This window comes from Emys orbicularis, chromosome 1 (assembly GCF_028017835.1).
Source record: "Emys orbicularis isolate rEmyOrb1 chromosome 1, rEmyOrb1.hap1, whole genome shotgun sequence".
Classification (NCBI taxonomy): Eukaryota; Metazoa; Chordata; order Testudines; family Emydidae; genus Emys; species Emys orbicularis.
In genome coordinates, this window is record NC_088683.1 from 230,626,823 (window position 1) to 230,649,388 (window position 22,566).

Below are 22,566 nucleotides of genomic sequence, written 5' to 3' on the forward strand. Positions count from 1 at the left end.
CATACTTGGTAAGGCAACTCCTATCTTTTCATGTGCTGTGTATTTATACCTGCTCCTGTATTTTCCACTCCTTGCATCTGATGAAGTGGGTTCTAGCCCACGAAAGCTTATGCCCAAATAAATTTGTTAGTCTCTAAGGTGCCACAAGGACTCCTCATTGTTTCTACTCCTCACAACATTTCTTTTATTGGATGGGCTGGATACTTCCCATGAGTGTACAGTGTATATGCCCAAAGGAATAATGGCTTCCTTGAAACAAGCAGATGTAGGGAACATTTTAAATATTAATCAAAAACTGCTCCTCCTCAACTCTGACCTCTCAGTTGGTAACTTTGTAACCTTGGCATAATTGTTTACTCTGAACTTTTCTCCTTGATCTTGTATTTTTGTGAAGCTGCCACTATGACAGTGGAAACCCCTACTTTGACTCCATTGCTATAGAAATCTTCATCTACCACTTCATCTCCTCTTGAGTGTTGCAAAAACCTTCAGTATTGAATAACTAGAACTTGGGGAAGCAGACTTCATATGTACAGTGCTGTTGCTTGCCTTCTTGCATGTACAAAGAATATCTTATCCTCAAACGCCTTTACCACTATTCATCTCTGGACCCAGTTCAAAACTATATAAGCCTTTCCATGAGAGTTTGACTTTACGCTACTTCTCACTCCCCAGTTCTGTTAGCACCCAGTCTCATTCCCTCCATGCAGTCTCACCGATTTTGGGCGTAAGAGCCACTTTTCTGCAGGTCTTGCTATATGGAAGAGCCTATCTGTAACTCACCACCTCATTCACACTTTCAAACATTTCATATCTCAGCTGGAAATACAGCTTTTCCCCTTTGTCTGTAACTCTTGAGCTCTCTCATTTTTCTGTAATGTATTTATTTTTTAACTTTGTCATAGAACTATTTAACTGTGAAAAGTATTTTGGAACATGATTCATATGAAACATGCTACAAAATACAGTTAAATAATTGTAGTGCTGAAATGATCTTCAAATACTTGATAGCGTGTGTAATGCAATTTTTTGTTTTGTTAAATAACAACAAACTCAGTTATTCATTTGATGACATGCTATTTATTATGTGAAAATCATTATATGATATAAAAGTATATTCCATTTATAGAAATGACCTTTTTCTCCCTACTTCTTCCCTAGTCAAAGATATATACTCGCACACCAACCTTATATTTGGACTTCAAGCTGGAGAAAGGAGCCAAGCACATTCAGCCAGTTCCCAAAGGTAGGAAAGATTTCATTGACCAGTTTAACAAAGAAATTGAAGCCACTTCTCCTGTAATGGGTTGAGTATGAATCTCTGTATCTTTGAATTATTATGGGTAAAATATTCTCCTTATGGAGTGTTCTGTATCCTCAGAGTTTAAAAGTTTCAATATGGCAGTTAGTTACCCTTGGCCAAATGCTGCCCTTGAATACAGGGGCATAATTCTCATTGATGTGAGTATCGTCCATGTATCCAAGGGCTGAAGATCCTCCCCTGTATCTAAAGTATAATACTAGGTTATTAGGCCAAATTCTAGTGTCTGAAAACCATTAATAATTGGGATATGTAAAACTAGTCCAATTAATGTGATTTTGGAGACTGGTTTGGGGAAAGGGATGCGCCTGGTTTGGATCCACAAGTTGGCAGTGACTAAAAATTATTACCACCCTCACCTCTTTAGTGAGTTTGAGTAAAAGGATTGGTGCTCTCAGATTTGGGGAAAGGGGTTCACATCACAGGTGGCATTGTAGTATCTTTATTGCTGTTCTCAATAGGGAGATTTCAAAGTACAGCAGCAAGAGGACTAAACTACTCTCTTACCCTTGACAGTGGTTTCACTGCATTAAGGTTGAAGGTATTGGTGAGAGAATTTGCACACAGTTGCCTGTACTATGCCTTGTCTGTGGATAAATAGGCCCTCCACTCTCCGGGATTGTAAATCCCAATTTATAGCTGGGTTCAGTGGCCCTTCCCTCACGGTGGGGGTGGGCCTTCCATTACTTTGGTGGACTGTGCTCACCAGTCCCAGTCATTGGATAGGCTCATCACTAAATTCACTTCAATTGGGAAACATTAAGAAGATTAAAACCAAACCAAACTAATAAACAACCTAAAGTTAATTTGTTAACTGTCTGTATTGGCCCATGAGAAGTCACTTCAAATATCTTCAAGAATCAGCCATTTTACTAATTTGATAGCGGAGAACCAGTTTGACAAATGGTGGAATATTATTAAAGCACAGACAACTTGAGCCCCACAGTTTAGCTGTGGTATTTCAAACATTGTTCTCTCACTATTTCCAGTTTTAATATAGCCTTTGTAGATTTGTTAATTAATATATTACACTCTGTTGTATAGCAGATACCAATACAATTTGGAGGATTTCCCACCAAATCTACTGTAAAGAACATGGAAACAGTGTAACAATATGGGATTTTCATGTACATCTACTTCATTCTATAGTGGCTATTAATGCACCCTATTTCCAATATATTTTTGGTCATTTTAGTAATCCCTTCAGACTAGACACATCTAAGAGTTAAGGAGCAGGTCAGTTAATTTGCTTTCTCAGAAAACAGATGTTTATGCACAGTATTTTTACAATAGCAGCCGAATCAAGTCAGTAAAAATTTGACCATTACATTCTATGTCACTTGCAAAGAATCTAGGGCCCAATCCTGCAACCCTCCTTCATGTGGTAACCCTTACTCTCATGAACAGTCCCAGCGACTTCAGTAGGGCTACGCATATGTGTAAAGGTTGGCAGGATTGGGCTCATAATTAGCAAAATCTCCATTATTACTAAATTCTTTCACATTTGCAACACATTTTTGCTTGTTAGCTCGAGAAAAAAGAATTCAACGTTGTTCATCACTGTAACAGTTGTAAAGTATTTGCATAACAAATTGATTTTACTTTTAGTAAAACAATGTAGAGTTGTTCGCTGTCTTACATTTATGGGAGTGGGGGGGAGGAGATGATCTCAGGATTTCGGAACATGCTACCCATACAGAAAAACAAATTACCTGTATATGCATTTGTCACAGATTTCATCAGATACATTACTCAGGTACCATACAAATAGTAAATGTGACAAGTTTGGCCTGACATCTTATCTCAATATATATATATATATATATAGCATGCAGTCATTCTGTTTGTGTGTGAGTATATATCAAACTGTGTCAATCATTAAGGGCAGTATTCACTCTATTGCACATAATCGCCCAGAACTTGGCCTCCAATAATGCTTCTTTGTGTTGCTAAGAGGACAGCTGGGGCTTCTCTCAGTGTCGGGGATTCCTAGGTGCATAAAGCTGATACCCCTCCCCTTCTTGGAGGCATATCAGGTGTGGGAGGAGGCGTGGCAGTCCCTGGCTGTGGAATGGCCCCTATAATTAGGAGACTCTGGGTCCAATTTAGTAACGTATTTAAATACCTGCTTATGTCTCATTCACTTAATGGAACTTAAGCCCATGCTTAAGTGCACTGCTGAACTGAAGCCTGTAACCCAGCCTTCTGTGTGCGTGAAGGTGTGGTGCATAATTAAGCAGTATTCTGTTTGCTATAAAACCAGTTATTTTCAACACCTTTATAAACTGAGTTACATGCCTGCTACAACATGGATGTTTCAGAGCACGTCTGTAGATAAGCATAATCAAATTGAGCATTGCCTTCTCATCAAGCTTTTCGCTCTCTCTTGTATATTACCAAATTTCCAGTATAAAATGTCAAATCTAATACTGTGCACTGGACAGGGAGGAAATCAGTTTATGGCAGCATACCATGGCTCACCCCAAAAAAGACAACCTACCAATAAAGCAACTTGCAAGTCTTGGCTGGTTCATTTCTTTTCTTTGATATTTCTTCAAAAAGAATTCTCATTGTAATTGTTTTATATATTGCAACTTCACAGTACCTTTTTTCTTATTGTCTGAGGGTTGCTCATCTTGCATTGTAACCGTTGAAACACTTGTCATATGTGTGTCGCTTTTATGATGATGATGTACCTCCGTAGGTGGTGTGGACTGAGAGAGAGAGAGAAGCACTTCAGTAAATGTTTTTGCTATACACTTGTGCAGGAGCATGGTTTCCCTTGTGTGCAGAGCTGTGCATCAGTTGTGTGGGAGAACGGCATAGCAGGTGCAGCTTGGCATTTTATGAAATACTGAGGCCAGTTCTTGCCACAGAAAGGCAGGCACAACTCCCATTGAGGGCCATCCTCTTGCTGAGGATGGTGGCAGGAGCCAATATGACCTCACCTGCTCTCTGTCCTCTTGTGGTTCCTTCCCAGTCTGTCCCCCGTTGAGATAGGTTCTTCTTTCTCCTGCAAGGTGCTTAGGCGGGATCCGGGCCTCCCTGCTTATTCTTACCTCTCCTTGGGAGATTACGGTCCTTCCCTCCCACTGGGTCCTTGTGGTGGGGGCAGGAGCCCCATGGCATCACTTGCTGGGGATCCATGGGACTGTCTTCCTATGGAGGGTTTGCTCTTCCACCTCACTGGGGCGGATGCAGCCCACACATTGGGGAGAATGGGCCTGATCTGTCTCCTGTTGAGCAGAGCTCATTGAGTATATTCTGACAAAATGTTTTTTTGGTGGAAAACGCTCCTTCATCAAAACTGAAACTGTTCATTGATGAATCTCCCCCTGTGGAAAAAAAATGGAAAAAAATATTTTCCTATTTTGGAACTTTTCATTTTGAAATTCTCACTTATTTATATTTCAAAAAGGTTTAAAAATGTAAAGAGTAAAATCAGAAATGTTTTGAAATTATTGAAACACAGTGTTTGGATTGACCCAATCAAAGTTTTTTCATATTATCAGGTCACAAACATTTTTGAGATTTCGACTTCTCGTCCTGGTCTGGGATGGGAAGAAATTTCAAAATCTCAAACTTTACAAGATGAAGAAACCATTTCCCACCCAGCCATTCCATTGACTTCAGGGAGTGCTGGATCAGAGCCAGTATTATTCACTCACCTCACAAGGATGATGTGAACGCTTGTCAAGGTTTGCACAGTGCTTTGAAAATATGGTAGGCTATGTACGCGGTAAATATTATTAAATGGATAGTGCCAGGTCAAATTTTTATCCCGAATTTAAGGTTTTGTAAAAACTATTATTTACAAAATCTAAAACCCATGGAAATGTTATCATGGCTATTTTTAATTCCAGTGAGAAGAGTTTTCTGAACCATACATTCCTCTTTTCTGTCTGTAACCCAGACATAACAACATGAAATGAAGTCATGAAAACTTGAAAGTGAAAATGACAAAAATTGCATGCAAGTGAAAGTGACTAGTTTATTTTCAGTGTCCAGTGTGAGAAAAATGCAAAATTACCAAGCAGTAGCAGGTAAAATAGTTACGTCAAGTTCTTCCACTTGTTGTTTGTCACATAAGTAGGAAAATTAGAAAATAATTTTTTTAACTTGACAGTGCCTCTCTAAGAGTAAAACTTTTGAGAGGAAGCAGTGCAATTTAGTGGTGTAAAACCATACACAGAGTACTAAACTGATCTAGAGCTCTCAATACAGATGGGGGAACCTCTTCAATAGGAATTGCTGATAGGCCGAAAACAACAGGGGAACAGATAGTATAGGAGCCAAAACTGATTAGCAAGGTAAGCATGGAAGAAGTGGAACAGAGTCAGGGCAAATACATTATCATGGAGGAGAAGGTAGATTGATGGATTTAGCGGTTGTAAGCCATATTCTTGGGCAATGTTAGTGAAGAGTCAGACCTTGGTGTGGGAGCTAACTTGGGCTGGAGATGTGTTACTCTGAAAGGTCATTAGTGTTTCCCCAAATATGCATTTTCTATCATTTAAAAATGTGAGACTTGAAGGAGACAGAAGGATATTGAAATACACCCTCCCTTTTCCCAGCAGTGTATTTTATTTAAAAAAAAAAAAGTGATATAGAAAGAACAGAAGGGGATGGATAAAAGGAAGGAATTAGGGATTTGGAATGCACAGAGAAAAGAGATGAAAGATACTTGAGAATTAAGAAGACCCAGAGCATCAAAAATAGACTTTTGGTTTATACTACAGATGTTTCATGGACATTATAGTCATAACATTTAATCTTCTGGCATGATATTAGAAAGTTAGTTAAAGTGCTTCTAACACCACAGACAATACAGTTAAAAAATGTAATAAAGAGTTGCACAATTGCACCCTGGAGAGCCTTTGTCACGCTGAAGCACATTTCCCTTATATACCCAAACATCGATACAAGAGGATTTTGTTTATCTTGATTTCTTTTCTCACACTGCTGAATACTGACTTACATGTATATTCTCCTTCATAACTGTTTTTTTTCCTGTGCCAGTCCCTAGCGATGTCACAGAATTCACTTTGACAGGTGGATGGTGATGTCACGTACATTGTATTAGTGTCTCAACTATATTAGTCCAGTCAGTTCTTCAGAGTAAAAAATTGTGGAGGGGAAGAAATTAGTTAAAAATGTCTGTGACAACACTGGGTATGGTCATTTGCGGCTTTTTTGAGAGGACTGGGATGAGCATGAAGTGCTTTCCAGCTCAGAAAAGCTGCTTTGTGTAGATTCACTGCCAGTCTTCCAATGGTGGGAAAGCTAGTGGCTAATCTACCCTTGCGCTCTCACTGTTGCCAGCACCTGTAAGCTGCACCAGTGCTAGAATAACAGTTGAGAGAATTTCTGAAAATCCAGAGTCTTTTTAAGTCTTCTGCTGAAAAGATGCCCCAGTTGGGAAGTGAAATGAATGGAGTGAGAGGGATTTTAGAAGGCTATCGTGAAATTGTGAGATAGGGTTTGTGTAGGGTTGGAAAACAAGCCACGTTTTATATACAGTGATTTCACTATTTAATTTTAAATCTACCGTTTTTGCAGTCTGTGATCATCATCATCATCATCTCATAGCAGATCCCAACAGGATAGAGCCTCCTTGCAGTTCGTGCACCACCCAGATTGATCTCTAGCTATGTCTGCCATGAGCAATCTTATCATGCCACTGAAATTTCTGGCGAACACATGATCGCCAGACATGTAGCAGCATTCGTTGGTAAACACACTTCCTAATTCAGGAGGCCTCTATCCTAATATAAGACTATGCCAAGAAAGCTGCTGACAGAGGTGGCTGGTGGATTTGGCTATGGATATCGTCATTGCTGATCTTGTCCTGCCACTTAGTATGGAGTAACTGTCAAAGATAGCGAGAATCAAACCCACCAATCTGCCACTCTTCATCCTTCCTCAGCATCCACGTTTTGTGGCTGTCCAATACAGCGGGTGTAACTGTAGTCCTATAGAGCCGCAGCTCATAGCAAGTTCAATGTCATGACAGCCCAAACAGAGGCCGCTGAAGGGCCCGGAACATGGTGGTGGCTGCTGCTATATAAGTGTCTGCATTTTTTGAGCCTCCTCCAGAACTGTCTATGATACTGCCCATGTATTTGGCAGTTGCCACCTCCTCAGTGTCATAAACACACAGGTTAATACTTGGCTGGTTGTAATCTGGAGCTGGAGGCTGCTTGATGGTAATGGCCAGGGACTTAATTTGGTCTGGATTGATAACCAGACCAGTGCACTCTGCTTCTTGCCCAAGCAGATCAACCATCAGCTGTAGTGATTCACCAAACTGAGCCAACAAGACAATTTCATCGGTATATTTGAGGTCTCAAAGGAAAATGGTGTTCTTCTCAATGCCTACTGTCTCCTCGAGCTTATCCATCAGCCAGTCAGTGCTGATATTGAACAATGAAGGTGACTCAATGCAGCCTTCCCAAACTCGAACACAGCTTTCTGTTCCATTGTAGAGCTCTTCAATCAATGACACTATCTTCCCAGAGATGCCAAGTCACCTCATGGCTTTCACAAGCTTGCTCATTGCACTGAATCCAAGGCCTGATGGAAGTCTATAAACAGTACTGTGCACAGCTTATTAAATCCAGCCAGCTTCTTAAAAAGCTGTCTCAAGGGAAAGATCTGGTTGACAGTGGAACGATCAGGTCCAGAGCCACACTAAATATCCCGGTCTCTGCCATGAAGTGTATCATTGATTTGAAACATTAACATGGATGATAACAACAACAGCGTCATACCTCTAGGGTTGCTAAATTCGTCCTTATTGTCCTTTTCTGAAAAGAGGCAGAATAAGTCTGTTCTTCCACTCATCTTGGATGATATCAGTGCACCAGATGGTCTGGAAGAGCCTGTGCAGCCATAGTACAACAATACTCTCACCTGTCTTCAGCAATTCAGGGATGACATTACAAACCCCTTGTGGCTTCCCACATTTCAACTTATGGACTGTGATCCAGGTCTCTTGTTGGTTGAAAAAAGGTGGCTGTACCGGAACTTCCTGCCCCGTTTCAGTCAGAAGATGCACAGTAGGTGGTGGACTGCTGAGGAGTGTCTTGAAATGATCTTCCCATTGATACAACTGATCTTGCAAACTCAGACTGACTCTTCACTTGACAAGCTGGTGCCACCTTCCCCTACAAAGATTGCAAAGTTGAATAGAGGATGTGGAGGTTGGGCCTGGGGACAGCCTGATCTAAACTGGCAGTGTGAGTGGACCACCAGCACAATGACATGATGATGTTTTGCAACTTAAACATAGGGTCAAATGCTGTCTTCAGCTGTGAAGATGGACGTACGCGTACAAATTCACCAGTGGATTATTTTGAGCTACAAGAGCAGCATATTGCAAATCTGAAAGTACACTGTGTCCCTAAGCTTAGTGTAGAAATGGAGAATTTAAAGCCCCAAATATCCAGAATGTTATACACTATGTTGCTGTTTCCCAGATAAATACAGTCACTATCAGAGAAACTCCATTATGGTGTCTTATGTCATCTTGCTCATTTTTATTCTAATAATAAGTGAGTCTTTTGGCCTGCCCATGTTTCCAGTGAAATCAATAATAAAACTTATATTGAGTTTACTGGGAAAAGGACTGGGGCAGTAGAAGTTTTAGCAGAACTTTTAAGCCTGGTAACATAGTGCAGGGAGAGAGTATATTGGCAGAATGAAACAAAATTAAACACCTTCCTGAAACAATAGGATTATAATAATGCTACCTAAGTGCTGTGTTGCAGCTACCTGTTCTCTAAGGGTCTCAAGACTCTATGCTTAACCCATCTTTCCATATGTTTCTATTTATGGAGAAAGCTGGTGACCTTACAACAAAAGTTTATATATCATGTTTTTCCAGGCTAATGACAGACTGATAAATAGGGCCCAACTATCTGCATGTTCTGGGCCTCATGCCCAGAGAGTTGGGAGGATGTAGATTGTTACAGTTATTCTCTGTGGTAGTTGACATGCAAGTACTATTAGATGTGTTCTTTAAATTTAGGGGAAAAAAATAAAGACTTGGAAGGAAAATCCAGAAAGTATTTCAGAGGGGCATGTACTTAGACTATGCTTTCTTACAGCTATCACAAATCTCCAGCATAGATGAGAACTACATCATAATAGCTTGTCTATACCACTTTTGGATTTCCAAGTACTTTACAAAATAGGGAAACTGAGGCATAAAGCAGTGAAGTAACTTACCCAAGGTCATACAGCAAGTTAGTGGCAAAACCAGGACTAGAACCTTGGTCTTTTGACTCTGTCACCTGCCTTAACCACTGTACCAAACAGCTTTTTGCACAGTACACATTTGAGAGAGAGAGAGGTGATGTAAGTGTATTTATTCATTGGGATCAGAGGCGGCTCCAGCTTTTTTGCCGCCCCAAGCGAAGGAGAAAAAAAAAAAGCCGCGATCGGCGGTACTTCAGCGGCAGCTCTACCGCGCCGCTTCATTCTTCGGTGGCAATTCGGCGGCCGGTCCTTCCCTCCGAGAGGGACGGAGGGACCCGCCGCCGAATTGCCGCCGAGGACCCCGGATGTGCCGCCCCTTTCCATTGACTGCCCCAAGCACCTGCTTCCTGTGCTGGTGCCTGGAGCCAGCCCTGATTGGGATTTTTACAAGAAAAATTGGTGGAGGGGGGGCGTTTTCTTTTGGAAAACTTAACAGATTGCCTGATTCTCCCAGTACAAGGATAGAAAAAACTGAGAAAGCTCTGAGGCTAATACAGAATTACTGTGAGGAAAGTAATAAAAGTGGATACGATTCTGGAATTTAAATTTCAGAGCCAGGAAAGGAAATCAATAAATATCTCTTATGAAAGAAAAAAGAAGGCAGATTTAAGTGCTTTTCCCTCCAAGGAGATTTGCATGGAATTTGTGGTATTTTCTCAGAGACTTTATGCAGCCAAAACAAAAGGTGGAGAACAGACGTACTGAAAATGATTTAAGACAGGCAAAAATGCCTAAAAATCTGAGGGCACTGGCAGGAAAGTTTAGAAGACCTAATTTCAATTTGGGGAAAAGGGACATGCAGTTAAAATGTTTACAATCAGATGAAGTAAAAGATCCGGAGGGGCTATTTTGTGAATTCCGTAATTAGTCAGTGGCCTGTCTGGTCATGTAGTAAAGCTATTTAAAACATTTCTACAAGGATGGAGTCTCTCAGATTGTATATAAGAGGAAGAAAAAAATAAATCCAGAGTGTATATAAAGTACTGTGGTGTGCCGAATTCTTTGTGCTACCCACAAATCTTAAAACTGCTCAGTTTTATACAGACAAGGTGGAGTGAGGTAACATCTTTTATTCTGCCTGAAGAAGAGTTCTGTGTGGCTCAAAAGCTTGTCTCTCTCACCAACAGAAGTTGATCCAGTAAAAGATATTGTCCCTCACCCACCTCGTCTCTCTAATATCCTGGGACCAACATGACTACAACGCCACTGCAAACAACAATTTTACAAAAACAATGAGGAGTCCTTGTGCCACCTTAGAGACTAACAAATCTAAGGTGCCACAAGGACTCCTCGTTGTTTTTGCTGATACAAACTAACACGGCTACCACTCTGAAACAATTTACAGAAGCCTAAATCAACATGGAGGATAAAAATGTGCCCCGTAAGGGACACATGGGAAATTTTTCCAAAATGTATCATCTTGGAGAACTTCCACCTATTTTTTGTTTTTGAACAGGTTTTCCTGGTTATTTTCAGTGACCTTTCTGCCCTCTTTCTGTGCTAAAGTTCCACACAAATAACAAGAGAAACTACATAACTATACAGGGGAAATAGTAAAAGTGACCGCACAAAATGAAACAATAGGAAAAAATATCTAATTGTTTCCAGTTATAGTAATCTTAGGTATTACTTATAATGATATTAGATACAAAATTTTCAGATGAAAATGTGAGCTTTTAAATTGCTGGTGTCCCGTTAAACAGGAATAAATCTATGGTATATAATTATGAGAGCCACTGTGGAGCGTATCATGGAGAACGGAGCATACAGTATCAGTATAATTCCATGCAGTGTTAAATATGAGTATATTAACATTATGTATGCTAACCTTTAATATTGCTTGATTATATTTCAGGATGGACATCTTTTATTTACATGCTGTCTGGCAATCTGTATGTTGGTAAGTTTCCCATTAAACTCTTATTTCAGTTGTTGATAGGGAGGATTTAACTTATTAAAAATTACTGTTCTACAGGAAAAAAGGAAGATCAGACCTACAAATAATTTAGATCCCGTACTTAAAAAATCAAAAATAACAAAGGTATGTGGTTTAGCACAGTGATCTGTTAGTGCAGGGGTGGCCAACCTCTGGCTCCAGAGCCACATGCGGCTTTTCAGACGTTAATATGCGGCTCCTTTTATAGGCACCGCCTCCAGGGCTGGAGCTACAGGCACCAATTTTCCAATGTGCCGGGGTGCTCACTGCTCAACCCCTGGCTCTGCCACAGGCCCTATGCCCACTCCACCCCTTCCTGCCCCCTCCCCTGAGCCTGCCGTGACCTTGCTCCTCCCTCCCTCCCCTGAGCCTCCTGCATGCCACAAAACAGCTGATCGGGAGGTGCAGGGAGGGAGGGGGAGGTGCTGATTGGCGGGGCTGCTGGTGGGTGGGAGGTGCTGGGAGCGGGGTGGGGGAGCTGATGGTGGGCTGCTGACATTGTACATTGGTAAATTCTGGCTCCTTCTCAGGCTCAGGTTGGCCACCCCTGTGTTAGTGCAATCGTTTATACTATGCACTTCCACTGGGTATCAATACACGTGCAATTTATACTATCAGGTTTTAATAAAAAGTAGCCCAAAGAACACATTTACATTAAGAGATTATAAATTTTCAATATATTTTTTTCAGATCTGTTTGACAACGTAATAAAACTGACTATGGCCCCTGTCTGGCAAGCTGTTCTATGTAGGCCGACTCCTATGCCTTCACAGAGTCCTCATGGGGCTTCACACAGGTGCAGGCATCCACCCATATAAGGCAACTTGTATGCTGTGCTCATTAAAATGGGCTTTATAGCAAAATGACATAGACATTGTCTCGAGCAAATCAAGGAATATGACTAGTGTAACATTCCATCTCTTTAATTTTTTTTTTAAACAAAGACTAGACAGTTGATAATAATCTCTAGCTCTTATATAGTAGTTTTCATTAGTAGCTTTTGAAGCATTTTACAAATGGGGAAACTGAGGCACGGAGAGCTGATGTGACTTGCCCAAGGTCATTTTGCAAGCTAATGGTAGAGCTAGGAAGAGAACCCAGGTTTCCTGAGTCCTAGCCCACTGGTCTGTCCAGTGAGCCATGCTGCCTCCCATAAGTGGGCCCTCTCTCCTTCAATCTTTTGTGAGTGGTTCCAGCTGCTGGATCCCATATGCTTCTAGGCCAACTTGGTCTGGGAAGAGCAGGTCACTGTTCCTAGCTCTGGATCTCTAAGGCACATTCTTGGGTGAAGAACCTTTGCCTGACACCCTTCCCTGGGACATGGGGCTCTACAACCCGGCCACAATAAACCACCAAATCACTGCCTCAACCCTTCCAAGCCCCCAGTTGCTTATTCACAGTGCCTCAGAGTTCCACCTTGCTGTGGGCACGCTGACCTTCTTTCAGAGACAACATAGCAGGCAAGCAAGGGAGACAGGCTTAGCAAAGGAATTTCTTAACCACAATCACTTTTAGGTAAGCACTGTAGAGTTACAGATCTTTGCAACGTAACTAACAGTCCTGAGACACAGCCTGTTCTAGACTATTCTCAGCATTTCTGAGGTCTGGTCAGCATTTCAGGCTGGGCACACTCTCCTGTCTTTTCTGTCTCCAGACCAGTCTTCTGGCATGTGGAGGTGGACATTCCCCTTCTCATACAACACTGACCTCTTAAATACGCCCTCTGATGCTGTTTTGCGATGTGCTTATGATGAGTATAACTGTTAACAGTAGGCTAACTTTTGGCTTTTCCCCAGGCCTATGCAAGGGGCAGCACATAGTTACACTGCGCCAGGAGCAGACCAGGAGCCAGATTGAATGAGTGTCCCAATCTGGTTCCTGGCTGCCCCTCTTGCTCAGGGGACAAGGGGAGGTATTCATGTCAGCCCTCAGGCACAGATTACTTCCCCCTGTGTGCCAGCTCAGCTACGTTGGCTGGTGCAATGTGTGTATGGAGTCAAGGACCCTCCCATTCCATGCTCTTGCCCACATGTGCAAAAAGGGGAATAGCGTCATGGAGACAGCTATCCCCTGTGTTGTAACCTTCCAGATGTGTTGCTCATGCAGGGGTGTGCAGGAGTGTCTTACATCACCTCCCCACTCCCTTTTGCAGGTGTGCTTAGGGCAAGTCACAACCTTGTTCTATATTGGCAACCAAAAGAAAAAGAATAAGACTTGATAGCAGTATAAAGTTTGATTGCATGTCATGTGGTGATTCCAACTGAATATTTTCATTCTGTTGGTTTGGGTAATATACCTTATAATACTAGAAATTGCGGACTCTTTTAATTCTTAGCTCCAGAAAAAAAGAAATAAACCCATTGGGGAATACATAAACAGTAGCTGAGATAGTCACACTCTGAAAATACTATAATGTAAATGTAGAACCTGGTTTTTCGGGTTGCTTTTCCTTTCCTTTTACAAATGTTTAGACAGCCAAATCTAACAACACTTGCAGCAGTTTTTCAGTGGGCCTTTTGTGAACAGCACTGTTAGAGTTAGCATTCTTGGCCAAGGTCAGTGATGGAAAATATTTATCTGATTTGGCTGTGTTTATAACTGACAGCCATTTTAAAAGCATTTTTTTCTTTTGAAACTTACTTTGTTTAATTAAAGAAAAATAATTATATTAATAAAATACCAGAGAAATCAGCTGTGAACGTAGGCACTATCCTCTTTCCTGTTACTTGGCAGCCCTTTTGCAAACATTTTACACCTAGTCTTTTTTTGCAATATTGGAAAATAAAAGTAAGATGTTATAAAATTTAGTCAAGGGCCTACCATTCAACTATGAAGCCAGAAATTGCTAGAACAGGAACAAAACATATGGATTACATCTATGTCTGTACTTCATTTTAAGTGATCCTTCAAATCACAACTTTATGGCTCCCATCCGTGCACTATGAAAATGAGTGGGAAGGAGCAATAATCCTATACAAAGTCAGACGTGCAGTTCCTTGGTAGACTTGTGCTAGTCAAGTCTAAATTCTGATTCCCTGGAAGAACAGTAGGAGAGAAATCACCTAGGAAGTCTAATAGGTCATTCTTAAAAGGATGCTGATGCTATGTTCAGAATATGGGCCACTTTAGACTTTATTTTATTGCTTTGCAAAGTCCAGTTCAGTTTTCAAAATGAATGCTTCAGTTGTCTTTCTGTGTTTAAGGAACAAATTGGTTCCAGCAGTCTAGCACTCGTTGAATATCAGACTACAGTGTGCACACAAAGGAACACAGATGAGCATATTCACTATCCTTGTATAGCTGCCCTCTCAGCGTTGCTTGATAGCTTGTAAGGAATTTCAGCTCTGTCCTTCCATGTGACACATGGTGACACATCCTTTTCCAATTTCTTCATGATTTTGTACCAGTTAACCAAGCCTACAAGAATTACATTAATTCCAATATACAAATGTTGTTTGTCTGAAAAGGTTCAGTACAATTTCATTTGTCCATTTTTAAAGCCCTCCCCATGTTGAAGTGCTTAGAAATGTCAGTTCAAGAAAATAAAGTCATTTCTTACTCCTACCATAATTCAAGGTGTTAGTTTTGTAAATTGTTCTCACCCTGCAGCTTACAACTAACTAAAAAGTCCACAAATCAGGTAGGGACAAGAGTTTGGGATAAGGGTGGGGGAAGTCTTCATATCAACCAGAAAAGCCAGATCACATCCTGTGTATCTGTGACTAATAGTCTTTCAAGGTGAAGAGACCCCACATAAGGTCCTATTCACCACTTAGATCCCTCTTAAGACCAATATTAAAGGTGTAATTGAGGCCTAAGTGCAGGGGTGAAAGTAAAGCTGAAGACTTACCGGTACGGGGACCGGCTCCATCCCCCAGAAGGGGCGGGGCCATGGGCGGAAGGGGTGGGTCTGGGGGGGTCAGCGTCCCCCTGCCAGCCCTTCCACGCTGCCTGGCCCACGCTGCCTGGGGCTCCAGCGGCGATTCAAAGGGCCCGGGGCTCCGGCCACTGCCGTGGAAGAAGCAGCGGTGGCCGGAGCCCTGGGCCCTTTTAAATCGCCAGCCCTGGAGCAGCTGCTCCTTTTGCGCTCCCATGTCAGCGGCCCTGCCGGTAGGGTCCTGGCAGGGCCGCCGATGGGGGGCGCAAAAGGGGCAGCGACTTTAAAGCGCTACTGTGGCAGCGCTTTAAGCAGGGTCCTAAGTCAGCTGGGTATGGGCCGGTACTGGCAGCCACCTTTTACTGGTACACTGTACTGCCCCATACCGGCTTACTTTCATCCCTGCCTAAGTGGTAGGTAGGGCCCTGTGAGGGACTGCTACACTGAGGGTGAAATGTACTCTTAAACTCAATAAAAATCCTATTTGAATATGTACCAAAAAGCTTTCATAGGAATATGACTATTAAAATTCCAGGCACTCCCCTCCTCCATGTCTCTTTTTTGATCTCTTTTATTAACATGTGTGTTAACACTGGTGCAGTTCTCAATATTTTCTGTCCAACAACACCATATTACAACAGAAAAAAGGTTAGGGACTCTTCTCTCTCCCCTCGCATATAGACATAAAGAAAAGGAGGGCAGCCATCACCTCCCAAGCCTGTTTGCAATCCCTAGGTTGAGAACTCACGTATTAGTGTATCAGATGCATTTACCTCCATCACACTTCTTCTCTCAACTGGATAGTACTCTAATCCCTATGGCCATGGTGTATCAGAGGATGCACATAATGAACTTGACAGAGGCGGAGAAATGGCCTTTGTTCATCTGCTGCAGAAAGGAAATTAAAAGTAAAAGACAAGTGGGGTGGACAGAGGGTATGTGTGAAAGGCAGAGTGAGAGTGTTAGAGGAAGATGAATTAAAGAAAAGCATGCATGTTCTTAAGTAAAATAGCTCTCAGCAGAAAGGATGACTAATCATTTCATAATTTGCAGCTTTGATTGTGTCGTGCATTATCTTTTTACATATCTGGTCTATTCAAAGGATCTGATGATGCCCAACAGAAAATCGAACCCCATCACACAGCGGTGTTGGATGATGGTGACTGTGTTCAGTTAGAAAACAAGGTAATCCTTACCTGTCCTCATGCTTGGAGCTTATAACTCAATTCTGTAAAAGATTTTGGATGGGAATTATTAACTTTATTTCTTTGATTGGTATTTCCATCACACCTCCCCCCTGTCTTTTAATGCACAGAATGTGCAAACATACCATAAGAAATGTTAGGACCAGGAAGAGGCCAGGCATCCTAGAATGCATGTCCTCTTCATAACTGGTCTTAAAACTGTTTTCTTATTTTTTCACTGTACATTAATTTCCCCCTTGCACTGGAAACACATCTAGATTAGAGGTGAAATCCTAACTGGGGAGCTTTGCCATTGACTTCAGTGAGGCCAGGATTTCACCCCAGTTGTTTGTTTCAGCTCCTTTATAATCTGAAAATTCTAACTGGGTCAAAGTGAAGTGTCCCCTTTCCCAAAGAAGGCAAAGCTCAATTTCATTAACCCTAAAAAAACAGCTAATCATAGAATCATAGAAGATTAGGAAGAGACCTCAGGAGGTCATCTAATCCAACCCCCTTCTCAAAGCAGGACCAACCCCAACTAAATCATCCCAACCAAGGCTTTGTCAAGCAGGGCCTTAAAAACCTATATGGATGGAGATTCCACCACCTCCCTAGGTAACCCATTCCAGTGCTTCACCACCCTCCTAGTGAAATCGTTTTTCCTAATATCCAACCTAGACCTTCCCCACTACAACTTGAGACCATTGCTTCTTGTTCTGTCATCTGCCACCACTGAGAACAGCCTAGCTCCATCCTCTTTGGAACTCCCCTTCATGTAGTTGAAGGATGCTATCAAATCCCCCCTCACTCTTCTCTTCTGCAGACTTAGTAAGCCCAGTTCCCTCAGCCTCTCCTCATAAGTCATGTGCCTCAGCCCCCTTATCATTTTTGTTGCCCTCCGCTGGACTCTCCAATTTGTCCACATCCTTTCTGTAGTGGGGGGCCGAAAACTAAACGCAGTACTCCAGATGTAGCCTCACCAGTGCCGAATAGAGGGGAATAATCACTTCCCTTGATCTGCTGGCAATGCTCCTACTAATTCAGCCCAATATGCCATTAGCCTTCTTGGCAACAAGGGCACACTGTTGACTCATAGCCAGCTTCTCGTCCACTGTAATCCCCAGGTCCTTTTCTGCAGAACTGCTGCTTAGCCAGTCGGTCCCCAGCCTGTAGCAGTGCATGGGATTCTTCCATCCTATGTGCAGGACTCTGCACTTGTCCTTGCTGAACCTCATCAGATTTCTTTTGGCCCAATCCTCCAATTTGTCTGTCACTCTGGACCCTATCCCTACCCTCCAGCGTATCTACCACTCCTCCCAGTTTAGTGTCATCTGTGAACTTGCTGAGGGTGCAATCCACGCCATCCTCCAGATCATTAATGAAGATGTTGAACAAAACCAGACCCAGGACTGACCCCTGGGGAACTCTGCTTGATACCAGCTGCCAACTAGACATCGAGCCATTGATCACTACCCATTGAGCCCGACGATCTAGCCAGTTTTCTATCCACCGTATAGTCCATTCATCCAATCCATACTTTTTTAACTTGCTGGCAAGAATACTGCTGGCAAGTTATAATCCCCAAGTGAGCATTTCTCGGCTGTTGGAGAGCCTCTGGTGAGTAGGGGGTGGTGATGAAATGAAATGTGGCTGCTGGGAAGTAGGCCCAGTTGAGAACCTGGCCTGATGTGAATCTTAATCAACCCTATCTATATCCTATTGAGATCATCCTGCCTTCTTGCTGTGTTCTGACTCCACCTTGGGTTCAGTCCCACTCCTCGCTCACACTGAGAACAATCATGGGGTGGGCAGTGTGTGTGGCAGAGACTGAGAATGGGAAGGGATACATACAGAATCCAGAATTGCTTGTGCTCAGACACAGGCTGGTGGGTGAGTGAAGGCTCTCTGTTTGGAGGGGACCTTCTTCTAAAACTCAAGGACAGGAATTTTGAAGGAGATAGAGAGATTTATTTATGCATTCACATGTATTCACTCCATCAGTCCCAGGCCCTAAGTGCATTGCAAGGTGTAAATAAAACAACATGGCGTTGGTCATGAAAAGGGGCAGAGTGACAGCCTTGGAGACTGAGGTTTTCGATAGATTCACCAAACACATCCAGCATGAGTAGCACTAGCTTCCCTGTGCCACCTCCCATGAACTGGAGGAAGATAGGCACGCCTTTGCCTAACTAACCTGTGAGGCCAGATCTATTGGGTCTGCTCAGAGGCCAACTAACTCCACACAAAATGGCCTGGGCGGAGGGGGAGCTCATTTATAAACTTTAGCCCGTGGTGAGAGCACTCATGTGGGATGGGGGAGACCACAAGTTCAGGTTCCCCCTCTGCTTCAGAGAGAGAAAGGATTTGTACAGGGATCTGCTGCCTCTCAAGTGAGTGCTCTAACCACTAGGCGAAAGAGTCATTCTTACTCTCTGGCTCCATTAATATTTAATTATTCAGTTAAAGTGGAATAACTGCAATAGGAGAGATTCAGGGAAACCCACATCAGAATACCCTGTAGCCTAGCGATTAGGGCACTCCCTTGAGAGGCGGCAGTCTCCTGTTCTCCTCATCAGGCAGGGACAGGGGGACTTGAACCAGCTCCTCCTCCTCCTCCCCCACTCCCTGGCTGTTTTGGGTGGAGTTAGGCAGCCTCTGAGCACACCTACTGGATAGGCCCCGCATGTTTGTTAGTGGAGGAGTGCCTGTCTTCCCTTGGCTCGTGGTTCACAAGCAGAGATAAGTGCCTCCCTGCAGCCAGGACATAGGCACCTAACTCTGTGAGAGGGACAGAGTTTAGCACACACCCCTCTCATCCATCTCTCCCACTGGCTAGCTTAAGCGGCTCCCTGCCTAGCGTGCTGGCTTTGTGGATCACATTCTAAGGCACCTTTCTCTCCCCGTTCATTGTGTAGGAAGCCTAGACAATTAACTCAGCTTTGTGGATCACAGTTTGCTCTGTGATTTTTCTAAGTGCCTAAGTCCCTTGGTGGATCCAGGCATCAGTTACTCAGTTCCTGCATTTTGCACAAGGATAGAAGGGGGGATATATAGGGAGAATAAAAGCGGCTTTAAGCCGCCTTGCACTCCTTATATGCTGGGGCCAGGCGGAATCTTGTCTGGCCTCTGCTGTAAGCTAGGCTAAGGGCAGCTCCAGTTTACACTCTACTTCTCATGGTCTCCTTTGGGTGCTGGGAAGTAGAAAATTGTCATAGTACATCTAGGCCACACTCTCTCCATCAGAGGCTGGGAACTGGGCCTCAGGGAGCCATTTCTGCTCACTCTAAGGCCTCTTTATTCTCTGACAGAGCAACGTGAGAGAACCTTTAGCACAACTGAGAGAGCCCCTAGGACTTTGCCAGTATGGTTGCCAACTTTGTAATATTTAAAAACCAGACACCCTTCACCACCCCTTTCCCCTGAGGCCCCACCCCTGCCCCGCCCCTTCCCCCTAGGCCTCACCCTTGCCCCGCGTCTCTCCCCCCCTGCGTGGGTCAGGAGGGACTCGCCTGTGGAGCCAGGGTTGGGAGCTGCAGCCACCTGATGCAGGTAGGAGGTGGCCCTGGCTGAGTAGGGGTTGGCGCAGGTGATGACTCGGCACCTCCCCGGCCCACAGTAACTGGATTTTGGGTGTCCAGTCAGTAGATCTGACCGGACACTGTCAGGTCCCCTTTACAACCAGACTTTCCTCTTGAAAACCAGACACCTGACCATCCTATTTGCCGGTCAAATGGAAACAAGGTATTTTGTGTCACTTATCACCAGAAATTTTATAGCACAAGAGATCTGATTAAAGCTCCAAAAATGCCAACATTTCACTTACATTTTTATGTAACTATGATGAGTTTACAGATATCAGGGTTTTTTCTGCATTCCACCATGATGGGCTGAATTCTGTTCACGTTACTCATGCATGTGGTCCCACTAACTGCTTAGGGTTTGGCCTGAATCTAAAATGCACATGGGGAAACCAATCTTACATCTTCTGTTTCTGTTATAAAGTACATCATCTTCAAAGAAATGTAATTGCCACTTAGATATAATCTGACCCCCACCCCAAGGTGCAGCCATGGTACAATCTGTTACCAAAGCTGTTCAGTTGCATGCGGCTACTATAGGTGAGGAATGTTCAGTCAGATTTCTTTGATATCCTGTGAGCTCTCAATCAGTAGCCACTTTGATTACCTTACTGTTAGGGTGACCAGACAGCAAGTGTGAAAAATCGGGATGGGGGTGGGGGGTAATAGGCGCCTATATAAGACAAAGCCCCAAATATTGGGACTGTCCCTATAAAATCAGGACATCTGGTCACTCTACTCACTGTAGAATTTTAGTGTAATCTGTAAGCAAATGACTGCAGTAAAAACCCAGCAGATAGTATATCAACTTTGTTGATCTTATTCCCTGCTGAAATATGTAACATTGTTCTGACTGAGGGGTAAGTTAAATGCCAAATAAATCTACCCTGTCTGCAGCACTAGCAATACAGAAGTCATGGATAGGAGTAGCCATGTGGATTCTCTTGCTTGCTCATTAAGGGGAATCACTTGTAGATAGTGAGCAAGGTTAAGGATGTTGATGTGACTTGCAGTCTTGTCTTTCCTTGACAAATCATATGTTTGGCATGGTCCAAAAGTGCTTATTCGGTTGTGCAATTGGTGCAGTCTACACCCTTGTGTCCCATGACAATTTTGCAACAGCAATACGTGCCTTTAAGACAATGAGGTTCTATTATTGTAATTTCCTCCTTGCAAAGCATCCAACAGTTCATCTCTTTAGCTTGCAGTCTCTTCAGTATGCAGCAACACATTTGTTCACTGCTCCAGGGCACTGGGATCATATTACACTTTCCTTTCTTATTGTACATTGACTGCTTATCAAGTTGACTTGGAATTGTTCATCTTGGTTTTTACACCTTTAGTGGCTATATTTGTTACCTCCTCCATAACCCTCATCTGGACAGGTGATTACATTCTGACACCACTTGCCCTCTAAGGACCACAGCAGAGTATCAGATTCCAGCATGTGACCAGGTCTTTGCTATAGTGGGCATTGGATGTGGAATTCACTCCACCAGAAACCTGCCTCTCCTCCTTTTTTTCCTATTGTCCAGTACCTTAACTCTTTCATCCCCATATTTTTCTCTTCCCCTCTCTTTTATGTTAAATTTCCTCTTAGATTTTTTTACAGTGAAAAGCGAGGGGGTTTTATTCTATTTTATAACATTTGAGGGTATTTTTGAAATAACAAGAAAAACAAAATAATTGTGAATTCATTTCACCACTTTGTAGTTAATGTTTGGTAACCATTTCAGCTGTGTTCTGACTACATGTCATATAAACACATGTTGAGGGCCACACGGTAGTGAGCCCATGCACAGACGTGCAAAGGGGAGAGAGTGCAAAGAGCTTCCATTCTCTTTTATCTCCTGGGTTGCAGGAAGCCACAATTATAGCTAGGGCCCTACCAAATTCACGGCCATGAAAAATGTGTCATGGACCGTGAAATCTGGTCTTTTGTGTACTTTTACTCTATACTATACACATTTTACAGGGGAGACCAGTGTTTCTCAAACTGGGGGTCCCAACCCAAAAGGGGGCAGCAGCAGGGTTCCAAGGTTATTGTAGGGGGGTCATGGTATTGCCATACTTACTTCTGCACTGCCTTCAGAGCTGGCTGGCCAGAAAGTGGCGGCTACTGGCCAGGCATCCAGCTCTGAAGGCGGCACTGCCAGCAGCAGCATAGAAGTAAGGGTGGCAATGGGTGGCCGGAGAGTGGCGGCTGCCGGCTGAGGGCCCAGCTCTGAAGGCAGCAGCACAGAAATAAGGGTGGCAATAGCATACCATGCCGTCCTTACTTCTGTGCTGCTGCTGGCGGTGACACTGCCTTCAGAGCTGGGCTCCCAGCCAACAGCTGCCGCTTTCCAGCCACCCAGCTCTGAAGGCAGCACCGCAGCCAGCAGCAGCGTGGAAGCAAGGGTGGCAGTACC

The 22,566-nt window shown here is 43.2% G+C and overlaps 1 protein-coding gene across 4 annotated transcripts in view; it reads left to right on the top strand.

Moving 5' to 3' along the window:
- The window catches only part of PIR (pirin), a 100,999-nt gene that overhangs the window by 73,831 nt on the left and 4,602 nt on the right, over positions 1–22,566 (top strand). For 3 of the 4 annotated variants that reach the window (XM_065412386.1, XM_065412395.1, XM_065412410.1), the window contains exons 6-8: positions 1,162–1,246; positions 11,436–11,480; positions 16,496–16,578. In XM_065412386.1, coding sequence (XP_065268458.1) covers positions 1,162–1,246; positions 11,436–11,480; positions 16,496–16,578 — 213 coding nt within the window. Of the gene's footprint in view, positions 1–1,161; positions 1,247–11,435; positions 11,481–12,206; positions 12,313–16,495; positions 16,579–22,566 lie in introns of all 4 variants that reach the window. The other variant, XM_065412403.1, reaches the window with a different exon arrangement.